At 41.9% G+C, this 27,056-nt stretch overlaps 1 protein-coding gene and 1 long non-coding RNA gene across 17 annotated transcripts in view; one reads left to right on the plus strand and one right to left on the minus strand.

Moving 5' to 3' along the window:
- KCNMA1 (potassium calcium-activated channel subfamily M alpha 1) overlaps nucleotides 1-27,056 on the minus strand; it is a 557,989-nt gene that overhangs the window by 156,791 nt on the left and 374,142 nt on the right. For all 15 annotated transcript variants that reach the window (XM_083502377.1, XM_083502375.1, XM_083502379.1 and 12 more), the window contains exons 11-15: nucleotides 23,534-23,639; nucleotides 21,912-21,994; nucleotides 17,726-17,795; nucleotides 15,977-16,132; nucleotides 4,857-4,966 (exon numbers count right to left, since the gene is read on the minus strand). In XM_083502377.1, coding sequence (XP_083358503.1) covers nucleotides 4,857-4,966; nucleotides 15,977-16,132; nucleotides 17,726-17,795; nucleotides 21,912-21,994; nucleotides 23,534-23,639 — 525 coding nt within the window. The remainder of the gene's footprint in view (nucleotides 1-4,856; nucleotides 4,967-15,976; nucleotides 16,133-17,725; nucleotides 17,796-21,911; nucleotides 21,995-23,533; nucleotides 23,640-27,056) is intronic.
- On the plus strand, nucleotides 1,995-25,060 carry LOC310706691. 2 transcript variants are annotated; one of them, XR_014526071.1, is made up of 3 exons: nucleotides 1,995-2,230; nucleotides 7,076-7,166; nucleotides 23,809-25,060. It is a non-coding gene; the product is annotated as an uncharacterized lncRNA (long non-coding RNA). The 2 variants fall into 2 exon arrangements; XR_014526072.1 differs by lacking the exon at nucleotides 1,995-2,230 and adding an exon at nucleotides 3,488-3,668.

A 27,056-nucleotide genomic window follows, 5' to 3' on the forward strand; every position in this document is an offset into this window, starting at 1 on the left:
AGCTTTAATTAACCCGAAGTGAGGAATCATGTTATCATTAAAATGTTGGTTAAGTTTGAGTTACTGCCTCTCTTTAATTTAAATCAGAAAATAGATAATTAAGTTTCCAGATAATCAAATACTTCAGGAGCGTGCCAATGTTTTGGGGGTGCTCCTAAAATTCATTAAAGGCCTCTTTCTTTATCGATTCTACCTCAGCACTTGGTACAAATGATAGCCGTAGACTGAACACAGGCATAGCGTAGGCATGTTTTCAAGAACCATATGGAAGCACAGCTGCCTTGACAATGAAAAATGCTTTGAGCTTTTGCTCCCAGTGGGTTTGCTTCACGTGAACCAGGCCCACTGGGGCATGATTAGCTGCACTGCAAAATGTTGCAAGAATCGTTTCAGATTTTATGTTTAGCAGGTGACATTTTCTGTTCAGATTCATATGAAGCCACGGGGACTGCTCACCACGTTAATAAGCCAAGCACCAAGCTTTGCAAACTACTGCAAACCCTGCTAATGGTGAGCACATAAACTCACAAATCAGTTTTATACACTGGCAGGGGTGATTAGAAAAAGGATGAGTAGAAAAGCATCTTACGTATTTCTATACCTCACATCTTCATGCCCCTTCATAACAATGAAAGAATCAGGCCTCTGAAATGATGCTACATGGAAATGAAGTTAACATGCAACTTAAAGAGTCCAGAAGTACCCCCCCCCCTAAAAAAAGAGTAAAATTATAATCCTCATATTATTGCTGAGATTCACTTGATTATGTGATGAGAATTTAAATATATGGTATAATTTAAGGTTACCAGACATCCCCGTTTCCCGGGGACAGTTCCCAGATTTACAAATCAGTCCCCATACAAAATCCATTGAAGCTGAAAAGTGTCCCCGGATTCACTGAAAAAAATGTGGTAACCTTATTATGTATGTGTGGTGGTTTGGAGTTACTCGTGCGTAAACTGTCCCCGTTTGGGAGCTTAACTGCCTGGGTTAAACCGTCTTGACTGCACAGCCCATCTCAGCGTGGCTGCCTCAGTCGCTAGCAGAATCTGTCTGTGGGCGTTTCTTAAACCTTTCCCAGCATAAAAGCTGTTTCACACCCAGTTGTCTCCGCCTCTCATTGCGCGGGAGTCTCCTGCGCAGGGAGGGCGTGGGTAGTGGAGGACCAGTGCTCTCCTCATTGATGTCCAGGGAAGAATCCCGGAGCCCTTCCCCCTCTTCCCCCATTTGCTCTCCTGGATCCTTGGTGTTATGCTGATTTCCTTCCCCCTCTATCAAGCTGCGTCTCCCCCTGGTGCTGGTACCTTCTCCTGCAGAATCGGAGAGCCTCTCCTTCTCCTGTTGCTCTGATGTCAGTTTCCTGACAGTATGAATTAGATTTCTATGTGATAATCTGTATCTCATAGTGAAATAGTTACTAATACAGGAATTAAACACCTCTTTTTTAAAAAAATAATAATATGGCCAAATCATCAGAAATGTAAATGTATTTGAAACATCTTACTAATTTTGAAAAAACAAAAACACAGTTTTATGTGGAAATAAAAATGTTTTATCCAAAGTTTGTCACAGTCTGTGTAGGTTGAAGGCTAAATGGAATGAAGACTTGCAGTGTGAAATAGATGGTGCTTTATTTTCATTGCAAGTAAGAACATGATTTGAGCTACATATTCAAACTATGTTAGCACTAGCATAGCTAAAATCAGCATGCTACGATCAAACTGCTCAAGCCTAGAAACTATGTGTGGCCCTGCTATTACTATAGCCAGACGGAGGCAACCCTGACTGCTTATGATCAATAAATAGCACACAGGAGAATGGAAAACATTTATGCAACTTACCTAAGGGTTATGCAGCCAGCCACTATTGTGAACATGAGCCATTACTGATAACATGTTCAATTCGCTGTTTCCTTGGGTTCTAGCCTCAATTTCTCTCCATGAAAATCTGATCCCTCAAAATACGCACCTCTACCTATTTACCCTACTATGACAACAGGTTCCTTCCTGGCAACCTATTTTAGGCAACACCTTTCAGTCTGGGTACTTCCTTCCTGCTCCCAACACACACATATGGCCTGATGCCCTCACATCTGCCTCTATGGTAACCTGATTATGACGCAGCTTTGACATTATGGCATTATGACATCACACACAATGTTTGCCCCCCTGGATCTGAATATCAGTTGGTCATTTGGCCACCAGACCTACTGTCCCGTTGGGATCAAAGGGTAAGTTGGGTGTCTCCAAAAAAACAAACAAGTCATCATCTTTGACATCTCCAATGACGTTTCACCAATGTGGTGTTGGCTTTGTTTGGTTACGCACTGTTATATTTCTTAATGGTTTAAACTTTACTACGTTTAAGGAAAAGAAAAGCAAAAAACTGATTTAACTGAATTTCATTAAAAACACAAAAATAGTTTTGACCAAAGCCTTCCAGTATACAGTGGTATCTCGGGTTAAGTACTTAATTCGTTCCGGAGGTCCATTCTTAACCTGAAACTGTTCTTAACCTGAAGCACCACTTTGGCTAATGGGGCCTCCTGCTGCTGCCGCGCCGCCGGAGCATTATTTCTGTTCTCATCCTGAAGCAAAGTTCTTAACCTGAAGCACTTTTTCTGGGTTGGCAGAGTCTGTAACCTGAAGCATATGTAACCTGAAGCGTATGCAACCCGAGGTACCACTGTATATCTTGATAGTATCTGTATGTATATTATTAATCAATAAAGTTTATATTCAATATGTTTATTGTACTAGCTAGAGGCCATTTCTTGTATCTTAATATGAATCAAGAGGTCATAGATTAGTTTAAGAACAGTCACAGAGGAAGTCTTTGCTTGAAATGTATTTGGCTCTTTTAATGAAGTTCAGTTCTAATCATGTTAAGCTGATTTACTGTATTGGACAATCCTGAAATTTTTCACTGCACATATTATATGATGGAGATGACAGATGCAGTTTGTCACTTTTATTGAAGGCATTGTGAATGATGTATAGTAATAAACTCTCTGGCATGCAAGACAACTATTGACATAATTGTTATAAACAATTCTCCCCCCCCACCCCCTGCCATCATAACCCTTCGTTTTTACCATGTGTACAGCTCAGTCACCTGGTTGTAGCTACTCAACAGTTAAATTCCCCTACTTTTGATTAAACCAGGAGGCTTGTCTGCAAGTTCATGGAAGTCTGTAAGTGCCCAGCCACAATCAGAACCAACTCATGGAAGAGACATTTATACCTAGATAGCTGCATGTTTAAAATTAAACCCAAGGCTGATGTTCTGCTTGCAGAAGACCTTGTACAATATCTTATGCAAGCATGAGATCCACTATAGAATTTACCTGCTAGAGCATCCAAGTGTTTGCACAACAGCTTATGTGGCTGTTTTTATTCTGTAGATGATTATTTTGGTCGAGCTGTGTTATAAGTACCAAAATATATGCAATGCAAAGCCTAGAAAATGTCAGTATCCTAAATATGTCTCCGTCAACATAGCTCTCTTCTTTGTGAAATGTACCTATATGAAAATTAAAATAAGCCTGAACTTGAGGTTGGCACTAATTATTCTTGTTTTGGTCAGTTTTTTATAATTGTTCATAATGGAAGCAATGTGTCATGTAATCCCATCCTGTATAACCAGTCCTCTGTGTACTTTGACTTAAAGTAAGTAGATATCGGCATTCTGGAAAAATAAAAGAATGATTCTGCGACCTGCGTGTATATTGCAAAATAATACCCCTCTGCCTAGATTTACTTAATTTATTCTGCTTCAGCTATTGATGGGAGGAGGTGCTAGGGAGTTATGAAGGAACCCAAGCCCCACCTGACCCATGGAAATCCTATTCAGCTCACAAGCCTCATACAAATGTGCATGGACACTTTCAAGCTCATTTTCACAGCGATAGGAGCTACATACCTGCCTTTTTAAAAAATCAAAAATGGGGAGCAGAATTTCATACCAATTTCTGTGCTTTCATGGTATGTCTACAAAATGTGCAATGTCGTACTTCTTGGGAAATAGCTCTAAGAAATAGATCACAAGTAGTCGCTGTGGGTTAAACCACAGAGCCTAGGACTTGCCAATCAGAAGGTGGGCGGTTCGAATCCCTGTGACGGGGTGAGTTCCTGTTGCTCAGTCCCTGCTCCTGCCCACCTAGCAGTTCGAAAGCACGTCAAAGTGCAAGTAGATAAATAGGTACCGCTCTGGCAGGAAGGTAAACGGCATTTCTGTGCGCTGCTCTGGTTCGCCAGTAGCGGCTTAGTCATGCTGGCCACATGACCTGGAAGTTGTACGCCGGCTCCCTTGGCCAGTAAAGTGAGATGAGCCCCGCAGCCCCAGAGTCGGTCATGACTGGACCTAATGGTCAGGGGCCCCTTTACCTTTACCGTTAGTCTGTTTCCAAAAAACCCACTCCCACTTCACATCAATTCTAAATGCATTTACAGTACATGGGGAAAAAACCTTAGTATTTGAAGATGTCCTGCAATGCTATTGCATTAACACTGACCCATGGTACAGCTGTACCTTGGAAGTCGAACGAAACCCACTCCAGAAGTCCGTTTGATTTCCAAAATGTTCGGAAACCGAAGCGCGGCTTCTGATTGGCTGCAGGAAGCTCCTCCAGCCAATGGGAAGCCACAGAAGCCCTGTCGGACATCAGGCTTCCAAAAATAGTTCGCAAACCGGAACAGTCACTTCCAGGTTTGTGGCGTTCGGGAGCCAGAACCTTGCAAGAACTAAGCTGTTCAAAAACCAAGGTACAACTGTATTGGGGTTTGGAACAAGGAGCTTCTGGTGCCGTTTGAGAGGAAGAAGGCGGCTTACAAATAAATGGTTGCATAAATACTTACTCACAAACTGCAGGGAATGACAAACCGACAAAGGCACTAGAAAGATACTCTGTATACATTTCATTAGAAACTCCTTCCAAGTAGTATTTCTGCCACGTATCCTCCTCAATCTGGAAAGGAGAAGAGAGAAAAAAGGGGGTGGGGAGAGCAAGGAGAAGAGAGAAAAAAGGGGGTGGGGAGAGACGGTTTTAGAATTTGCAACCACATTCCGCAAAAACAAATGGAGGTGATTAAAAACAAATCAATTCTGAGGTAATTAAACATGGTATCTCAGTTATTTGCTTTACCAATTAATTATGTCTGTTAAGTTTCCATTGAATGTTCTCTCTATAATTGTCAGCAAGGAGGAAAAATAATAATAATAATATAGGCAACTTTTGGAGAACAATGGCCTTAGATTAAAGTAAGCTAAGTCCTATGAATTGCAGGAGGAACTTGGAAAGTTTAGTGAGAAAAATATTCAGATGTGTCTTGTATACAAAGGCTACAATATTACACAGTGCTTTCTCCCAGTAAAATTAGATGCATTTCTGAACAAACCAACATAGGATTCGGCTGCCAGCTATTGATACAGATATAGATATACACAAATTTCCATCTATTTCAGTTTTCTACTACAAGAAAATATTATCTGCCCCCTTTTGGATTACCCATGTATTTTTTATTATTTTTTAACAGCAAATTGATGTTGAGTCTTATGAAGGAATGGCTAAGCCATGTAAGCAGTGTGTATTTCTGTTTTTTATAATAATAATAATTAATAATATAATTTTATTATTCTAGCCAAAGGCCATGACAAACCTGCAGCAACGGTACCAATAAAACGATACAAATTATATATACATAATATTACCCAACATCCATGATGTAAACAGAGGCTGCCAGAGACCCCAACAAACTCCAATCCAGCTTGGTTTCAGATTAAACATCTCAATCAGCACAACAATTTATAGCAGTTTTATCTCTCTCCCTTTTCCTGATTTTTTAAAATCCAGTGCAAGATGTATATTTTATAGACCCACCCTATTTTTTGTCATTGAATTTTTTTTGTAGATTTTAAATATTATTTTAATGTTGCATTTTAAATGGCTGTAACCCACCCTGGGACCCTAGGGTGAACGGCAGACAATAAATTAAAAACAATCAACCAATAATAATCTATCTGTTATGTATGTGACATATAAATTCCTTATATGAAATATGAATGCATGTATCCAGCAGTAGTCAAGCAAAGATATTAAAACACTGAACTGGAGCAACTCGCTGAAAGATGCCCAAATTAATTCTGTAGCCATTCAGTAATCAATTGAAAACATCCTGAGGCAATGACTTATATCTGACTGTCATGTTCAAGGGCAAACTGCTTCAGAAAAGCATCAGTGATAGCCGGTGTGTCTCCACAAAACACAAGACTCTTTCAACGATGGTTTCTTACTACAGATACAAATGCCTTTCAGGTCATAGAGCTAAACCACTTGTAAAGTGAGCACTGTTTGCTATGGGAAGCAGCTCAACGATTTCAATCTAATGCTTCAACGATTGGGCATGTCCAAATATAGGCGGGGAAATGCTCCATGTTCTAAAGAAAGCAGAGTGGTGGATATGCATGTGTGTAATTGGTTACAAAACGGGTCAGACAGCTAGCAATCAAGGAATAGAAGTGCCATATTACCATGTAGAGCACAAATCAAAATAAGGTCCAGGCAAAATAGTAAAAAAAAAAAAAATCCAATAGTAAAATTAAAATAGTAAATTAAAATAGTAAAATTAAAAAACCCAAGCATTTTCCTCTGAACTGATAATGGATTAGCAGTAGAAAATCGGTAACATACATAAGCATCTGCAGAAATAAAACCCCACAATTTATTCTCTTGTATAGAGACAATTTGGTTTGACCTTTGTAGGTGGAAAAAAGGGCATCATTGGAGATAGATTGCAATCCTATGAATACTTACTTCGAAACAACCTGATTTAAATCAATGAACTGTAAGGCTGCAAGGCCTTTCAGAACTAGTTTCATATTTCTCCTTGGATCATTCAGCCCCACTTAATTTTTAGTAATTCTAAAATAGTATTTATACAAAAGATGCACACAGTTTACTGATTTTCTGGTTAAAACCCTACTGCTAACTACACTACTCTTTATTTTAGTATTTAGCGGGGAGATGTCAAGATTATTGTTACTATTATGCAACCTGAATATCCCACTCTTCCTTCAGATATTTCAGAACAGCTTATGCCAGGAATAGAGAACATCATGCCCTCTACATGATGTTGGACAACAATACCCATGAGCCACAAGCCAGGAAGGTCAGTAGTCAGGGATTATGGGAGTTGTAGTCCAACAACTTATGATGGGCACCATTCTGGCCACTGTGCTCCCTCCAATGCACTGATCAGGTCCTTCAGCTCTAGTCACTGATATGAGTTCATTAGAGTAACACTGGCCTTGCTTGCAACTATCTCACACTTTAATACCATGAACTTACAGCTTGGCTTAGGCTGCAGCACAACATATCCCACTGTAGCTGGAGCAGAACACTAATCCTTTCCTAAAAGGCGAGTGTAGTCCTGGTGGTTTGGGGGGGGGATCAGAGGAGGGATCATAAGAAAGGAGGGGTCATGCCACTGGCCAAAAATTGAGGTGTGCACACTTCCTCGACCAGCCTTTGCCAATCTGGTGCCCTCCAGATGTTTTAGACTATAACTCTCAGCAGCCCAGCCAGCATGGGATGACAATGAGTTATAGTCCAAAACATCTGGTGGGCATCAAATTGGCAAATGCTGTCCTAGAATATTTCATCATTTCATATATGTTGCTAGAACAGTGTGGAAGGAACTACAGTGAAGTGGGACCCACAGCCACATTCATTTTGGAGGAGAGATGCTTGACCTGGGTGACCCCATTCTTAGAATACTGTCAGCATTTAAGCAGGGACACTCACAAAAGCAAGCACCCTTGTTTGAGTGCTTGAGAGCAAACAGGATGCAGGACTAGATGGGCCTTTGGTCTGATCCTGCAAGGCTCTTCTAATGTTCTTAAAGTGAGCACAGTGCTACTCAAGCTGGTTGTGTGAACCATCAAAACCACCACTATGTTCCCTTTCTCTAAAACCTTTTGGGTCAGGAGAAAATGGTGGTATCTGCTGGTGCTTCCAAGAGGCCCAGCAGAGTAGCTTTTCCTGCCAAGGACGGAACTGCAACAACTAGTTTAGCATTACAAAGATTTCTGAAGGATTGTTACTCACTTTCATCACCAAAACCACCATCAGAAACATAAAAACTGTCCCATACCGTCATATTTTTTTTAAAAGCTGAATTTTACTCTGAAGTGCTTTTTCAACTTCGTCATTTCACAAGCTGAAGTCATACGTCTTCCAAAGTGTATGAAAACCTTTGAGGAATATATCAACTATCAAACCCTAAAACAGCTAGCACATCCACAGAAACAACAATGAAATGGCGATAAAGCCTGGGTCTGCGGCACATGATATCTGAAAGAAACAAGCACATCTATTTTCTTAGGCTCTTCAGTACTTAATAGAGAGAGATTTATACCCAGTGCCTGAATAGTTTATTCGGCAAAACAAACTTAAGGTTTTACAGCTGAAACCTGTGCTCTGAAATGAAATCCATTGTTGCTGGCTCAACTTTATTAGCCCATGTTGTACAGAGATTGAAGATCTCAGGTACTGAAAATCAGCTGTCATGGAGCTAAAGCAATATAGACTTTGTGTCTTCAATGACAGAATTGTGTCTTTATAAAAGGAAAGGGAAGGTCTGTTTCTCACGGTACTCCAAGTGCTTTTTCACAAGGCATGTATGTTTTGTTTATAAACCTTTCCAGTTCGGTTAAACTTCGTGGTGATGTCTCATGAGACTTTTGGAGATCCAAGGACAACCACTGGAGCCTACATTCTGTCTTTTAACCAAATCAGTCGTAAATTCGCCAGGGCTAAAAGTCTGCAGGCTGAGAATTGGCGAATGAGTTCATATTAATATGTGAAACTCAGCCCTTAGTCTTTCTGCTGCTTCCTGTCTTTCTGTTGCCCAGTCAGGGTTGTTAGGTCACAGTGCAGCAGTGACATCATAAGCCACAACTAGCTCAGCTCTACTTCTATGTAATTATTGACGGAACAGCAGCTCAGGTAGTTCTAGAACAGAGGTGGTGGACCTGCAGCTATCAAAAGCTGTGGGCTCCAACTCTCACCAGCCGCATGCAGCATGGTCAGGGATGTTGACCAGTTGTTGTCTAGCATCACTGGAAAGGCCACAGGTTTCCCTTCCCTACCTCTAGGCCAAGCACCCCTTAGCCCAGTCCTCAGCCCGTCAAACCCGCTCTATATACAGCATGCCTCCTTCCTTCTTACAAATAGTGCATAGTCCCTCCCTGTCCTTATCTCCTCCTTTCTTCAAAGTGATAACTCCACCACACATATCCGTGGGCCTCTGTCAGGGTGAGCTCCCATTGCTCGGTCCCTGCTCCTGCCCACCTAGCAGTTTGAAAGCACTTCAAAGTGCAAGTAGATAAATAGGTACCGCTCTTGCAGAAAGGTATACGGCGTTTCCGTGTGCTGCTCTTGTTCGCCAGAAGCATCTTAGTCATGCTGGCCACATGACCTGGAAGCTGTACGCCGGCTCCCTTGGCCAGTAAAGCGAGATGAGCACCGCAACCCCAGAGTCGGTCACGACTGGACCTAACAGTCAGGGGTCCTTTTACCTTTAACATACATCTAGCAGTTCAGATATTGTTCCCTTTTATTGATCAGCTGTCCTCTGAGGGAAAATATGAGCCACATCAGGTTCTGGTAGAGAAACAAAACTCTTCCCACCCACCCCTCCTCAATTCGATTTGGTTTCAACAGTGAATCGGTGTCGGTTCAGTTTGAACAATCAGAGAAAAATTGTGGAATTGCTTTCTCATTACACACAACAAGCTGCAAGCAGCAGATCCAAAGGATACAATCGGGAATAAAGTATGACACTAAAAGTGTGTGTGTGTGTAGAAAAATGCACATAGGGGAAAAGAGGGCATGAGAATCTAGGACCTCAGAGAAACAGCATGAAGTGAAACCATGGGCAAGGCAAGAAGGTTCAGAGGGAAAAGATGAGTACAAAGTACAGAGCACGACTAGACACAAATCTGGCCTGTGCACATTATAAGGAGCTGATGTGTTTCATATCCTTGTCACTTGTGAAATTAAACACCTTGGCAGGTTTCTACCCTCAGGCCCTTCCCAATACAATAGGAAGTTCCAATAGTGAATTTCCTTTGGAGGACAGAGGAGATAAATGTTTGTTCAGACAGAGCAGGTATTTTTGAGGTGCAACTTGCAATCAAATTTAATTCATTTATATATACAGTGGTACCTTGGGTTACAGATGCTTCAGGTTACAGACTCCCCTAACCCATAAATAGTACCTCAGGTTAAGAACTTTGCTTCAGGATGAGAACAGAAATTGCGCGGAGGCAGTGTAGCGGTAGCGGGAGGCCCCATTAGCTAAAGTGGTACCTCGGGTTAAGAACAGCTTCAGGTTAAGAACGGACCTCCAGAACAAATTAAGTTCTTAACCTGAGGTAGAACTGTACACCACCCTTCATCAAAAGATCTCAGGGCAGTTCAGAAGATAATGATTTTGTTAACTCCAACACCTTGGGAGAGCAGCTGTTCAATGTGGCCATGAGTTGCAGCACACATGGCCTTAACTCCCATTCATGTGGGCTCATTCATGTGCAGGAACTTGCCTGCAGCGCTTCCCCCAGAATTTGGATGGCTCTCTCCCTGAGTTCATCTACCTCCTCACTGAGATGGTCACTGCTGCCCATTCACTTACCCTGGCTATCAAGAACTATTCTCCTGTCACTGATTTCTCGCTCAAAAGGGCAAATGCAAATGCAGACACGACCAGGTGGACCAGCAGCAGAAGAGCCAGTGAGGTCTAGGAGCTGGCAATGGGCCCCCTGTCAGTGCACAGGCACTGGTAGATGATGCCTGATTGTTGATGACCCAACAATGGGCATTCTGACCTGCACAGCTGATATGACATGTGAAGCCAGCTAAGCACACATTCTTTCCTGCACTTGTTCTGTATCCAAGCACCTTTTTTGAGGGGGGCCCTATGGAGCTTTCCCCACAAAAACCTGCTATTTAAAGCTCAATCAGCACAAACGTCAACCCGTGGAACTCCCGAATTGACATTTGCTCCGATTCAGCTTTAAAGAGTGGGTTTTCGTGGGGAAAGCTCAGTGCAAGGCAGCAAACAAACAAAGCAAAAGAAAAGAAAAAGACACGGAGCGTTAGTGTGCAGACCTCTGTCTGAAAGGGGCAAAACGTAAGTGTAGATAAGCATTTAATTTGCTATACTATTTCCGCATACAGCAACAATTCTGTCTAGTCCTGAGTATATGTACATATTTATGTACAGTGGTGCCTCGCGAAAAGAATCCGTTCTGTGATTCTCTTCGTCTAGCGGTTTTTTCGTCTTGCGAAGCAAGCCCATTGAAGGATTAGCGGATTAGCACTATTAGTGCTATTAGCGACTTTTAGCAGCTTTTAGCGGTTTATCTGCTGATCGGATCAGCTGATAAGCGGCTTAGCGGCTTAGAAAAAGGGGGGGAGGGAAAAAACCAGCAGGAACTCGCAAGGCATTGTCGTCTTGCGAAGCAAGCCCATAGGAAATTCGTTTTGCGAAGCACCTCCAAAACGGAAAACTATTTCGTCTAGCGAGTTTTCCGTCTTGTGAGGCATTCGTCTTGCAGGGCACCACTGTACTCATCAGTATTTTATTATTTTACCAGTAATATAACTCTGATGTGGGTACATCCTATAAATTACTTCTGCTTAATTATTTCTTCTTTTGATATTAAAATCCACATTACTAACTCTCTCTCTCTCTCTCTCTCTCTCTCTCTCTCTCTCTCTCTCTCTGTGTGTGTGTGTGTACACATACATACACTAAGTATTTTCAGAAATTGCTCAGATCATGCACAATTGAATGTTATGTACTTTAGTTGCCTTGGCTTTGTTTTCCTTTGGCCAGGTTAGATGCAAAATAAGAGTTTCCATATGAAGAATGCTGCTTTTTTAAAAAAAAAAAAGCAGAAGAAAAATATTCAGATGCAAAATAGCATTTTTGGTTTTCTAAGTTTGTTTTACTGTGGAGAGTTTAGACAAATAATTTGGCTGCAAAGTTAAGCCATAATCAGTTAAGTATGTGCAATGTCACCACTGATCATGCACCGTTGTCAGTGATGGATCAAACATTTATGATGTATTATCCTGCTTTGCAATCAGGCTTGCGAGGGGGGGGGCAGAAACTCTCCACTTCAATCTATTTTTCTAAAAATGACAGGACTTCTGCTCAGATTTTGCTGGCAAGCTTCTAACATTGTATATTTCCACTAAAGTTATTTACCTGAAGCATTTTCTATATGGCCTGGGAGCAACTGAGACTACCTCGCCATTCCCCTATCTCCACAGAGCTGGAGCAGGGTGGAGGCAACACACTCCGCCAGCAAAATCAAGAGGTAACGCATGCAAGCTTCAATGCTAAAAAAATTTGCTTCTTGTTTTTGTGGTCCTGTTCGTGATTGTAATCACATTCTTGACTGCTGCCGGGCGCCTTTAAAAACAAAACAAAACCCAAAAACCCACAGGCTTTTTTTTTTAAAAAAAAAAAACCTGATAAGAATCCAGAGTAAGGCCAGGAGGTTTGAAACAAATGCAGAACAGGACAGGGAATTGGCACTGAGCAGAACCCAGGAGCACAACCACCACCAACAGTAACTGTGCTGCATGTTTTATCACTTTGTTGCAGGCGCACACATCCTGAATAATAATAATAATAATAATAATAATAATAATAATAATAATAATAATAATAATAATATTAATAAATTATTTGTACCCTGCCCATCTGGCTGGGTTTCCCCAGCCACTCTGGGCGCCTTCCAACAAAGACCAAAAATACACTAAAATGTCACGCATTAAAAACTTCCCTGAACAGGGCTGCCTTCATATGTCTTCTGAATGTCAGGTAGTTGGTTATCTCTTTGACATCTGGTGGGAGGGTGTTCCACAGGATGGGTGCCACCACCGAGAAGGCCCTCTGCCTGGTTCCCTGTAGCTTTGCTTCTCGCAATGAGGGAACTGCCAGAAGGCTCTCGGCACTGGACCTCAGCGTCCGGGCAGAATGATGGGGGTGGATACGCTCCTTCAGGTATATTGGGCCGAGGCCGTTTAGGGCTTTAAAGGTCAACACCAACACTTTGAATTGTGCTCGGAAACGTACTGGGAGCCAATGTAGACTGGTGTTATGTGGTCTCGGTGGCCGCTCCCAGTCACCAGTCTAGCTGCCGCATTCTGGATTAGTTGTAGTTTCCGGGTCACCTTCAAAGGCAGCCCCACGTAGAGCGTGTGCAGCCTGAGAACAAAGCGCTGGACTTTGTGGAAGAGGGGCTGGGTCAGGATGAGATTGAGGTCCAACAAAATATATGTGCACAAATAAATCTGATAAACTTTGGAATTGTGGTGGCATGTAGATAGATGCGCCTGTTTTGTTAGCTTCCCCTTTGGAATATGTGATACCCATATGCTCGTGAGCATATTTTCTACTTTCTTTGTGACTTTTTCTCTCTACCCCCTGAACTGAAAAGGGCAGAAGTGAGGTGCAGAGGATGCATTTCATGAAAAAAATTATCTCCCATGAAAAAATATCCAGTTATTTTCAGTGATTTGAGAAGGAGAGGTGCAAAGTGAGGTGGGGTGGGGATTTCAAAGGGCACATATGCACTTCAGGGTTCTCCCAGTATTACTCTCCTGCTTCCTTCCCCCAGTATCTGATTATTTTGGTACTTCAGAATGATGCTGAACTACTTCGCCAACAGAATTATCTTCGGTTTCAGATTGGTCCAAAATGGCTTTCTTCTGTTTACTATCTCCAACTCTGTTTAATACCAGAATTGTAAGCCACTTTCCTCCAACAATAATTTCGCCCATCTTCTTTCATTTTAACAAAAGAGGAGAAAAATATGAATTCCCCGGTGAGAATCTTCTGGGAATGACTCCCGTTTCTTAACTTACGGAATTTAAAGCAATCCTAGCATAAAACAAACAAATATTCTATATAATAGCATTCCTGTTTGCAAAACAGGATATACTGTGTGTGTGTGTGTGTGTGTGTGTGTGTGTGTGTGTGTGTGTGTCTTGGGGACATATATTTATGGCATTCCTAAACATCACATCAGGGCCATCCATAGGTGGCCCTTTGGAGGTACCTGCTGCAGCCCAAATATCCCCACTTCCTCCCTCACCTCTGCTTTGAGAAATCTGTAGTGTTAGAGAAAGAACAGGAAGATTAAAAAGAGATACTTCTGTTTCCTTCTCAGCCAATTATGTATATAACCGCTATTTAGGGTGGGAGACTGAGGAAGAGGAAGGTCTGCCAGGTGGGAGGTTTCAGCTCTCTGTGTGTGGAGATTAAGATAAAATGGTGACTGAGCACTACATAGATATATTTATAATTTTGTGTTTTATGAGGATCATATGAGGATTATTCTTAATGTATTTTGCTCCCCCCCCTTTAGTTTAAGTTTAGTTTTCCTTAGTTTTCCTGTTATATTGCTTTTTAAAAATATATATTATTCTCTTTAGTTTGAATTTTATGGTATATTAGGTTGAAAAGCTTTAATAAAATTGATTGTCTAGGGCTGTGGAAGCCTCCATGTATGTGTGACAGAGAATGAGTGAACAGATGAATGAGAGAGGGAAGGAGGGAAAGAAAGAGAGGAGGGAGGAGAATGGATTAATAAAGAGGAAAGTGGGGGAAGAGAAAAATGGGTTTTCCTGTTCACTTTGGCCTTGGCCACCACAGGTGTGTAGCCCTCGGCCACTTCCCTCCATTGGAGTGTGGCCCTCAGCCCCTACAAGGTTGTCTACCTCTGCTATGCTCTAGGCAGCTTCTCCATGTTTGCTGTGCAGAACAATTATAAGAGTATTCCGTCCCCTTTCTTTCATGACTGCCGTCCTGTTTCCTTGCATTCCGTTTGTCCAAATGAATCAGCCCAAGTTCCCAATCTGGGGAGAGCAGCCAAAGACCAAATGGGAGCAAATTAACACTGAGGGAACTAGTGGGGTTTTAGCCGAGAAGTCCCTACTGTAGTCGCCTCCAAATGCTTGAGAATCATTAGGCTTTATAATTTATTACTATTTTCACGTAACCCTCGAGGGCCTCGTTGACTGAAGAGGATAAATGAATTATTATTGTTGGAGACTTGGGCTTTTGTACAGACACATGTTCTGTATTTTATACTTGAGGTAAGGGATCCATTGGCCACTTGATGGGTTGGAAATGGGGTGTGTGGAGAAGCCAAGAAAGGAAAACTTTTGTGTCTTTTTTTTCCTCTCGGCACTTTGTTGCCATATGGATTGGATAGAGATCACTTTTTATATATGTGTGTGTGTGTGTGTGTGTGTGTGTATATATATATATATATATGTTTTCGTAGATTTTCACGGGTACAGGAATGCAGGTTTTGGTGTCCTCGGGTGTCTTCCCGTGTAAAAGTTGGGGTGTCTAGGCGACGTTTCGACGAGGTCTCACTCGTCATCTTCAGGCTGGTGCTTTCGGCTTCTTCTCTCAACAAGAAGCCGAAAGCACCAGCCTGAAGATGACGAGTGAGACCTCGTCGAAACGTCGCCTAGACACCCCAACTTTTACACGGGAAGACACCCGAGGACACCAAAACCTGCATATATATATATATATATATATATATATATATATATATATATATATAAAACAAACCTGTGGGGGCTTTCTACATTGATAAACATGTGGTTTATCTGAAAGAAATAAAGTATTAAAAATGCACTTTGAACAATCTTTAATGCCCATGGATGTGCCAAACAAAAACAAAAGCATAATTTTGAAGGAACCTGGCCCACTGCCCAATTTGTAATAGGCTATGGGTTTTATTTTCCTTTGGAATATGTTGTTTAATGTTTTAACCATCAGAACTGATGTATTTCTCTCTGTTTTGAGTTTAGGCCATGCACTCTACTCAGCCCCATGACAAATTGAATCCCATGCTAATGTCCTGTAATAAGATGAGACATTACCTTTATAAATGACCTCATGGAGAAGAGGTTTGCCAGCATTGTCGATAGGCCTGGTGCCAGGCAGCTCTGGGCGATGAAGCCCAGCTTGAGTTCTGCAAGGCATATTGCATCATCCCCTTCTTTCCAATTCCAGCTTGGGATATTTAGCAGATGGGCCTGCAAAGGAAAAACACAGGTTAAAGAAAAAGGAAGAAAAAAAACCCCAACCAAACATTTGCATCTGCATTTTGCTAACAAAGGATGGGGAGAGGAGGGGGGAACAGGCAACTGCTCTAGGGTTGCTAGTTGTTCGGTTAAAAAAATCACTTCTACCCTACTCATAAATGAGTGTACCAGAGCATGTGCAGAGTGCCTTTTCTTATTTGAAAATAGTTGCCCTAAGGGCAGAATGGCCCCGAATGCAGAGTCCTGCCCAAACAGTGTCATATTTCGTGCACAAGAAATGAATTTTATTGACGGTACAGTGGTACCACGGGTTACATACGCTTCAGGTGACAGACGCTTCCGGTTACAGACTCCGCTAACCCAGAAATAGTACCTCAGGTTAAGAACTTTGCTTCAGGATGAGAACAGATATCGCGCAGAAGTGGCGCGGCGGCAGTGGGAAGCCCCATTAGCTAAAGTGGTGCTTCAGGTTAAGAACAGTTTCAGGTTAAGAACAGACCTCCGGAACGAATTAAGTACTTAACCCAAGGTACCACTCTACAGGAAAAGAACACTGAACACCCAGGGTATTGCTGGTTGATGTCCTTTTAACAGGCAACTGGCCAGGAGGATGATATTCTGGCTGGCTAGTACAACTAGCTGTCCCACAGAGAAATGTTGGAAAACAGAAATGTACCGCTCCAGCCCCTTCACGTCTCATCCTCTGTGTTGTCATAGTTGGATAAATCAAGGTTTACCACATTAAAAAGTACTTACAATTTTGCCACATATTTAACCACACGTTCACAACTGATGAGTGGAAACACTCAGCACAGCGCTTAGCAGTAAGAAAAGTTCAACCAATAGCTTGGTTACCTCTTTTGTCTTGTTTTTTTTACTACACACACACACACACACACACACACACTGCCCATCTGGCTGGGTTTCCCCAGCCACTCTGGGCAGCTCCCAGATAAACACGATAAAACATCAAACATTAAAAACTTCCCTAAGCAGGGTTGCCTTCAGATATCTTCTAAATCTTCCTTGACATCTGGTGGGAGGGTGTTCCACAGGGCGGGCGCCACAACCGAGAAGGCCCTCAAGCTTTAACTGGTTAGACTGTTGCAGAGAACCCATACTAATGACCAAGTAACCTTGGGATGAAATCCTGGAGTAAACTTGGTCATTCAGAGAATTCTGCCAAGTGGTGAGGATGATTTTACCACTTATTACCGTATTTTTCGCTCTATAACATGCACCCGACCATAACACGCACGTAGTTTTTAGAGGAGGAAAATCTGTAGGCATCCCACCCACAGGCATTCCCTCCATAACACGCACAGACATTTCCCCTTACTTTCTAGGAGGAAAAAAGTGAGTGTTATGGTGCAAAAAATACGGTAAGTGTAGATGGTGGTAATATGTGCAATAAAATGGCTGTAACCACCCTTAAAGGCTGTATCTTAATCAGAATGTAACTGTGTTACAGATTAGCTTTATTCATAATTTCCTGCACATTACTGAAATTTACAAGAGAGGCTTATGAGTGTGGTGTTAACAAGAGAAAGTTTGGAGATGAGCATCCCACAGACTTTCTATTACCTTGTTGTGATACTGCAGCATCTGGGTGATTATTCTTATTTTCGGATGATAATTCTTGATGGAAATTACTCTGAAAAGAAAATACACCAACATTTGTTATTTTCACTCAACAGCAATTCCACAAATATGACTCCATGGCCAAATAGGATGTCATATTTTTCAGTTCAATAACTCCTTCACGTATACTTCAGTGGCTACTTAAAATACAGCTTTCCATAATGCCTAAACCAGGAAACTATGGCTTAAGGGCTCCCTCCAAACCATGGTTTGATCAAAAGGGGCAAATGTTGCACAGCCTACTGTGAATTGTTAACACAGGACTTTATGTCCACCATTTCCACGCAGAAAACTCTATAGGACTGTGTAGTTCAAATTCAAACTTGCTAACTTGCTGGGCTCCAGGTCAAACACTGCGCCCCTGAATTGTAACAACTTATTGCTCTGTTGGGTCGTGTCTACACTGTTAGCAAAAAATAAATAAATCAATATGTTTGGGCCCCATTCCCTTGTTGACTAGCCTGGGTCACTCATACGACATGGTGTTTCTCTATACACACCATCCATAATACATTTTGTACATTGCAATTTATATCCCATGATTAAAATGAGGCAAGAACCTCTGGTTCTGGCTAAAAATCCATACATATTCTATCCACTTTATTAAAAAGCAGGAAGACGCAACACAATACTACATTCATTGGAAAACAAATAGTAGCTCCTGTCAAACAAAGGGTGGGGGGAGGAGACTTGTGACCTGTCCTTGAATTGACCATTTTGTGACAGTACAGATAATGGCTAAGGGACAATGTCCCAGATGTAGGGCAGAACAGGAACGAATGATTTCACAATGTGGTTCAGCTCCCAAGGGGTGCAGTGAATATGAATGCTCTTGCCTTGCTTCTTTCCCCCGCCCACAAAATAGATCTCCAAAGCCTTCACCAAACAAAGAAATCTTATGGTAACAATACCACAAGCGAAGATTTCCAGTCAGCTACTGGGAGTAGAGGGGAATGTATTGCTCCTATATTCCACAGCCAAGCATGGACTTGACAAAATTGGTTGCATAGCTTGCTCTGACAAGCAAGAAGCAATTTGCAAAGATATTTATCCCACTCTTAATTCTCCTTCTTAAACTCTTTTTTAGCTGAAGCATTTAATTAAGCATTCAATTTTATTGAATCAAACTCGTTTGTTCTGCAAATACGCAGGAGGATTCTGTTCACCCAATAACTTTTTTTTTAATTAAACACATGGAATCTATTTAAAAGCTCACTAATCTGCATCTGGATTTCTCTTTAATCTATGTATATAATTTAAAATCAAAGCAAGAGTTCTCCCACCAGATTAAAATGTGCCTTTGGAAAATTAAAGAAGCCAGGGTTGTGTTTTTTGGGGGGGGGGGGCAAGGAAAGGGATATTCCACAACTTTGTTGCTATATGTAGTAACAGAGGTTCTTGTCAGATCCTAGTCTTGCAAGTCAGATTTGAAAGAGGGGCTAGCCACCTGTCAATTATGTCAGATGATTGGACACTTTGAAATCCCAAAGTTGGGACCTCAAAGCACCACACAAGGCTTGCAGAGAGCCCTGCATGGTACTTTAAAGCAAATATGGATTTGGCCTAAGAGCCAAAGCCTGCTTTCTGTAGGTAAACTCGATCCAGTAGGCTTCAACTGGTGTGCGGTACAGTCAAAGCTTGCTTTCTGCTGGGAAGTGTGAGCCAAGAGTAAAACCAAAGCCAACTTTCTTTGTGCATTGGATGCCTGAGTGAGTGCCCTGCTGGTTCCCCAACCCTGCCATAGGTATTTGGTCACCTATTTCCTAGTTGGTGCTGTTAATCAAGTTATTTGCAAAACTGCCCAAATAGGAACAGGGAAGCACCCGTGGTACTTTTGTAGCTGGTCTGGGGTTTACCTCCCCACACTGCCTTGTGGGAGAAGAGAAGGCATGAGCTATCAATCACACCATGCCAGAACTACATATGGCTATACACAAATCCAGACTGTGATCTCCGACCCACAGTCTCTGGAGGTCGAGTGCTTGAGTAGGGGTTGGAGCCTGAAACGCAATAAGCACAATGTATATATTTTGTTGATGAGGCAAGGGTAGAAGGCCAGACACATAGGACTTATACAAGGCCTGGTGAATTCAGAGGCTCCTACCAACCTCAGGGTTTGAAGTTCCATACTCTTAGTCCCCTATTCCTGAAGAGGGCTCTGACTCCTGAGAAAGCACAGTGCCATGTAGCTTAGTAGGCTAAATCCTAGCTCACAACCTTGAGATTCTGGGTTCAATTCCCAGAGCTGTTGTTGCCATTATGGGTGACACACTGCTGCTATTCAACCTCAGTTGGTTTCAACACTGGGGCTGTTACAATAGTCCTATGCAAGCCCCATCAGAACAGCAGCTGCTCTTACTTATTCTACTGCTGCCTTAAGAACTTCCTCTCAAAATGGCACTCAGGAAAAAATAAAATAAAGAAGAATGGGCACCACCCCATGCAGCGCTCCTTGAATTTAAACTGCTTCTCATAGCTCTGCCTTCATTTTGCAGCATGTGTGTGTGTGTGTGACAGGCCAATAAAATTGGTTCTGAACATGGGCCAATTCACTGCATTAGTTCATTTTTAATGGCACTCTGACATTTTAGTGTTGTTGTGGATTTTTTTTAAAAAAAGGGGGCAGATTGGTTCCATTAAATAAGATCTATATGAGCACAATGCAAATAATAAGGAAAGCTGTCTTATTATAACCCTACATTTGTGATTGCTTTGCTACCTTTCTGCCATTGAGATGAATCATAACATTTTTTTTCTTTAGAAATCAGTACCACCTAGATTGGGAGCTGTATTTTTCAGTTGTGAATAAAGCTTAAATCCAACAGGTTAGAAGCAAGGAGGAACTAACTTCCTATGGGAAGGAGACTGGTGTTACATGTCCCCAACCAGTCAGATTGTTACATAGCTAAATGGATTATGAATAAAAAAAACCCTTCTTACAAGACTCATATGACAGGGAGATTTGCTTACCACACAAATGATGCATCTCCCAAGAGTCTATGTGCTATTTTTATGATATGCTGAAGGAACCACTTAGTGGGAGCATTATAGATTCTAGAAATGTGTGATAGCAATAATGAAGGCAACTAACTGCAACCACATTAGCTAAGATACTTGTGAGGGAAGGGTAGATTTTAACAGTGTGATCCTATGGCAAGTGCTAGATTTGGGAGCATGCAGCCTCAGTGAATGAAATGTTGAGAGGGAAAGGGAGAGGAATGTCTCAGCATTTCCTGCCTAGGGTGTTGGACTTGGAATCTGAGCAGTTCCTGTTCTGCCCAGTTCCCATTTTTCTATATAAAAACTCAATTGTTTAGTGTGGCAGCACTGACACTTTGGAACCCCCTGCCTTTTGCTATCAGGCTGGCGTCTTCGATGGATTTTGTTCAGCATCTGTGGAAGACATTCTTATTTAGACAAGCCTACCAAGATGTTTAGAAAGCTTTATGAGTTTTAATTTGTTTTAGCATACTCTGTTGTAGGTTTGGTTTTGTTTTTTAATTATGGTAGCGATTTATTTATTTTTTAGTGATAAGGTTATCTATTTTTTGTAAACTGCTTTGTGGCTTTTTCCTCCAATCAAGCGGTACATAAATTTTATGAAACAAACAAACAAATAAATTCCTGAAAAGGAGAGAGAGGAAGAGGATGCTATGAGAAACACCATCATTATCCTCACTTTTAACCCAACGTATCCCGAGAGCTCAGAAACAGATTGAAAATATAAAAGGAAACAGTATGAGATCTGTGTTCATGACCCAGTATTTCTTCTCTGAGATTTTGCTGCCTGAGGCGGGCAAGAAGCTTCATTCAACATGCAGAAGCTGACTGGACTAACAGTCGAATCTTACCTCTAAGTCCTCCACCAGGCATGAGGCGGTCGGCTAATTTAGGTGGGAGGGGTGCAGGACATGCCACGTAGCAAACATAGCTCTGTCCTTCAAGGGAGAGGAATGGTCAAAGGGGCATGGAAGGGAACAGCAGGAGGGACTCCGACTCCTCCTCCTCCTCAGCATTTGCTGTCTGAGGCAGTTGCCTCGCTTGCCCAATAATAGGCCTGGTTCCGTTCTTTCTATGTTTCTTTGTTTCATGGAGTAAAACTGAATCAAAATGCCCTCTTCTAAATTACCTCATAATATTGGAGGCATCTTCAGCATCTGGGTCAGCGCAGTATTTGTTGGCAAGGATTAGGCACGCGTCTGCTGACTCTATCTGGACACCAAAGAAGAAAACAAACATAAAGAGCAATCTGATGTTTACAATAATTTTCTCCAACGCTTATCAGCTTTCATGGCATCTCCTCATTCCAGCACTAGACTGTGGAATCGTGTGTGTGTGTGTGTGTGGTGTACCATGCCATGAGCTACATGAGTCACATAAGAAGAGCTTCCTGGATCAGTCCAAAGGCTGATCTAGTCCAGAATCCTGTTCTCACAGTGGCCAACCAAGGAGGGTATCTCTAGTCCTCCACTACTCTATTCTTAACACCATATTGTCTCACGCAGAGGAGACTAGGCCTCAAAAGCCTGGCCTTTCCACAATAACAGCATTCCAGAAAGTGGAAGACTCCTGAGGATTAGAAACTGCTTGCTTAGTGAGGTGGAGCCACAACACCAATTTAACTGTAGGAGTGTCACTGCCGTTTACCAAGAGATGGTAGGGAGGTCTGTGTGGACACATTGGGCACAAATGCCAATGCAACTCCCACTCTTGGTGCACGACAGCAACACCACTGCCAGGAAGCTAGTGTTGTGGTCCTGCCCCACCACACAAGTCGCTTCTGCCAATGATGTAAACTCCATAAACACAGGTGGGAGGAAGCAGGGAGGGGTAACACATATCCATGGCTGTGGGGAGAGGTAGAAGAATCCTCTTTGAGGTTTTCACAAATTGGAAGAAGAGTTGTGAAAAGTCCAGGGATAGAGGGACTTTCAAACTACTGCAGGCCAGGATGATCTACGGTTGAAAGTGTTGCCTCAACAGAAAACCCCCAAGGAGTGAAAGCAACTGAAAAGAACAGGTAACATAACATCAAACCCTGAGCCTTTACATAGATGAGGTACGGGATCCTCCTTCACACATTATCTGCATTAAGAGAATCCACACACAGAAAGAAGCAGCAGGGTCATGTTGTTGGTCTCACCTCCGACATCCATATATTAGACGTGGATGTGACAGCTGAGGAAATCTATACATTCAGACCTCTATGCATGAAGGTTTCCATGGGAGCTGGAACTCTATGCAATCAGAGTTTTAGCTTCCATAGCTTCCTCTCACATTGACATCCTGGCTCAGACACTGCCTCAACTGTGGGCATCTGCAGGCATATTTTGATGTTATTCCATGGGGGGGCGGGGAGTCACTACCCATTCTGAAAATAACAAATGCTTTCATACCTTTATACCCGATCTGCTAGTTTACAAGCACATCAAGTCCCCCGCCTCTTTTCCTGTGATAATTAATTGAAAGGTTCCTTTTGATCCCCTCTGAAGTTGGAATAACCAACAGATTGTTTCGAGGTTGTATCTGTACTACAACCCAGTATCACTTTTACTCCCATTGCTATTCCCAAAGGATCATGGGAACTGTAGTTTAGTTTGGTAAAGATGCTAAGATTTTCTTGCCTTCCTCACAAAACTACACATCCCATATTTCCACCTGGAAAGAAAATAACTGTAAGTGTACAGCAGGACCCTTAGTTAAATGCAGACACCAAACAGAAGGGTAGAAAAAAAGGAAGGAAACCAATACCTTTACTCTAGCCAGGTCATGCGGATTGAGAACTGAACCCTGAAAAAATTCCACCTGAGTGAAGTGTCGTTTAAAAAGAGCTTCCAACTCAAGGTTAGGGGAGATACTAAATTGAAAAAGAAAGGACAAAACAAGCAGAATAAAGTCAGTTTGTGAGCATTACTCCTGTTTTTTTCCTTAATTTTACAAAATTATTTAATAGGTATGGAGTCAATTCTGTAGGAACCATGAGTGGTTTATGTTCTAATTTTCTCTTCCTTTCTATCTCTACTAAGGTTGTCAACAATCCATAATTTTACTGGTCCAATCTGGCAAGTCATCAGAACAGAAACATTTAAAAAGAAAGAAGAATAGGAGAAGAAGAATATATGCATTGTTGTCATTGTAATTTCCCTACATTCTATAAAAAGCTTTTTTTTTAAAAAAAAAAGATGGTTTCGTCAGAGGACAAGAGACCGTCCATACTATTTATTTCATTAGGAGGCCAATTCCAATCATTTGGAGAGTTACTGTGGATGCCCTCACTTTGCATTTAGATCCCTTTTTTTAAAGCACGAGACAGGAGACAATCTACCTATGCTGAAACACACAGTTTTAGGTGTCAGCACTGTCTTATGCAAAAGTTGGAAACTCTAATGCCTCACCATTTCCACTTTGCCATCCTTGGTGACTTGCTAGACGGGAACAACCTAAAATGCTCAGAGCTTTGAGGCGATCCTTTCTATAGTCATTCCCCACTTTGAGTAACACAGTGACCATACTAAGCAAACTGTGACTTTGCATGACTTGAGCAATCAAATGGACTCCCAGTGAGAATATCAGGGTAGTTTGGCTCCTCTTGCTGTGAGCTTAGCCATGGTTTGGTTTAGTATGTGGCGTTACTCCTATGTGGGTTGTGTAATGGCTTACTGCTTGTGATTTCTCTGGGAAATATAAACCATGAGCCCAGTTTGAGACAACGGCCGTGATCCTTCCCCTAAGTGCTCAGATATTTCCTCCTTTGTGCCAAGCCAAAGTTTGGCTTAATGTTACATGAGAACTGAGCTAACCTGTTAAAAACAAAACAAAAGCACCACTGTGCCATTTGCACTTTGCTTTATCCCACACTTCTCAGATAATTATACCCCGTTTAATGTAGCCTGCTGTTAAGGGCACTGATATCACTCGGTTCAAAATTGCTCCCAGCATTTAACTGATAAGAGAAAGGTCAAAACTGCCTTACAAGCAGCTTTGAAAAAAAGGAAAAGGAAAAACAACAACCCTGTCAGTTCTAGAAGACATGTCAGATCTGATGTTGGATTTTATTGTAATGGCAGGATCATGACAAACAGCAACTACTTTAGAGCATTCGTGACTATTGGCAAGGGCATTTATGGGGAATTATTAAAATCTGTCTAGAGAATCTGAGATCCAGCCTCTCTTTTTTATGTGTGTATTGTTTCATAGTCATTAATATTTGCAAGAGAGGAACACTTCTGCCTCTCTGGAAGTTTGTAAATAGTTAGTTACCCATCTAACCACCTGTGGCAATCATGGATAGCCTCCAAGCAGGGAACCAGGAAGAGACACTTTCATAGACTGGAAGAGAGGAAGGAAGGAAGGAAGGAAGGAAGGAAGGAAGGAAGGAAGGAAGGAAGGAAGGAAGGAAGGAAGCCTTCCTATCTATCAATACCATATATGATTGAACATTAAGTAAGTGTAAGCAAGGGGACACGGGTGGCGCTGTGGGTTAAACCACAGAGCCTAGGACTTGCCGATCAAAAGGTCGGCGGTTCGAATCCCCGTGACGGGGTGAGCTCCCATTGCTCGGTCCCTGCTCCTGCCAACCTAGCAGTTCGAAAGCATGTCAAAGTGCAAGTAGATAAATAGGTACCGCTCCAGCGGGAAGGTAAACGGTGTTTCCGTGCGCTGCTCTGGTTCGCCAGAAGCGGCTTAGTCATGCTGGCCACACAACCTGGAAGCTGTACGCCGGCTCCCTCGGCCAATAAAGCGAGATGAGCGCCGCAACCCCAGAGTCGGTCATGATTGGACCTAATGGTCAGGGGTCCCTTTACCTTTAAGTGTATGCAAGTGGGCTAGTAAGAAATATTGTGGACTAGAAACTTGTGGATTGACTTGCAAAGCTGGATACAGCCAGAAACAGAACTTGAATAGCATAATGCATCATCTCAAGTACAATGCTTCTGCTGTTCTTATATTCAATTGCCAGCCATTTTTATATACAGTAATATAGAGAAATAAAGTCATGCACATGCATGTATGAACCTGCTCTCCACAGAAGTATCCAATTTGCATTTAAAATTTATTTTTCAGAACTGTTTCAGCCTCAACCTAAGCCCCAAATATCAAAACAATAGTACCTGGGGGAAGGGCTAACAGAGAGCATGTAACAGGTTCTTATTTAAGCCAGAAGTTATTTGGGTTGGGACGATTTCTGAGGCTTTGCCAGATGGTCTTAGAGACTGCACAGCTTATTGTTTCTAGCACCCCAGCAATTCCCTGCACTTCCCCAAAATGTTATTTAAGAGCCAGGCAGCCTGTTGGTTTAGCACCATCGGAGCAATGATTAGTTTCCAAGACATGGACAAAAAGTAGGCTTATGCTAAAAAAACAAAAAACCATTCTGTACATGTGCAAAATCTCATTTTACATTCCGAGTTGCAGAATAACTTCTCAGGGAAATTTATGCTTGGATTCATAATGCATTCAAGCATTACTACCGGGGCCAATTCATAATCTGAAATAAGGAATGACAAACTAATTTGAGCCAGTTTTGCATCTGTTGATTGAATTTTGACATTCCTTCCATACATGCAAAATATATAAAACCTTTTGTGGTCATCCTCTTGTTAATGACTAGGGCTGGACTGTTTTTTTGACTTCATGGTACAGAGTGATGAATTTTTTGTTCCAAGTCTTGGGAGTTATAGGATGACAAGATATAGAGTATATTTGAGGCCATAATCATGTTTTCTTACACTGAATGATTTCCTCTTTAATAAGCATTATAATATTTATAGTTATTTTTAAGAAGCGGGGGGACAATGGGTAAGCTTAACTGTTACAAAGTATTATAGCATTGTTCTGCAGTATAGGTTGTGAAACAAATTTTGCAAGCACGAGACACCCACTGAATTCAGCTCTTGTGGTACACTAAGAAATAGACTCCTGCTAATGGAATGGCCATTGTGCAAGTGGAATGAAACTTGGGTATCACCCTATATTATGCAGGCTGGTGGTTTCCAAACTTCCTACTTTCTAACAATCCTGTCCATCTTAACTTGTCTACTGAAGAGTCAATGCACATTCACAACAGACAGAACGTTTGCTTCTTATTGAAGTTTCATGAGCATCTTTCTAGGTACAAGACCACACACAGTTCCACTGGGTTGCTGGCCATGATTGTTGGTTCTCACTCCTGTCCCACATGAACTGACAGACAAACTTCACTTTATATTTTTTCTTTCCTTTTTTAAAAAAAAATAATTTAAAATAGCATGTTGAAGCTGGTAATTGAAGGTTT

This window comes from Podarcis liolepis (genome assembly GCF_965112155.1).
Source record: "Podarcis liolepis genome assembly, chromosome: 5".
In the NCBI taxonomy this organism is placed as follows: Eukaryota; Metazoa; Chordata; class Lepidosauria; order Squamata; family Lacertidae; genus Podarcis; species Podarcis liolepis.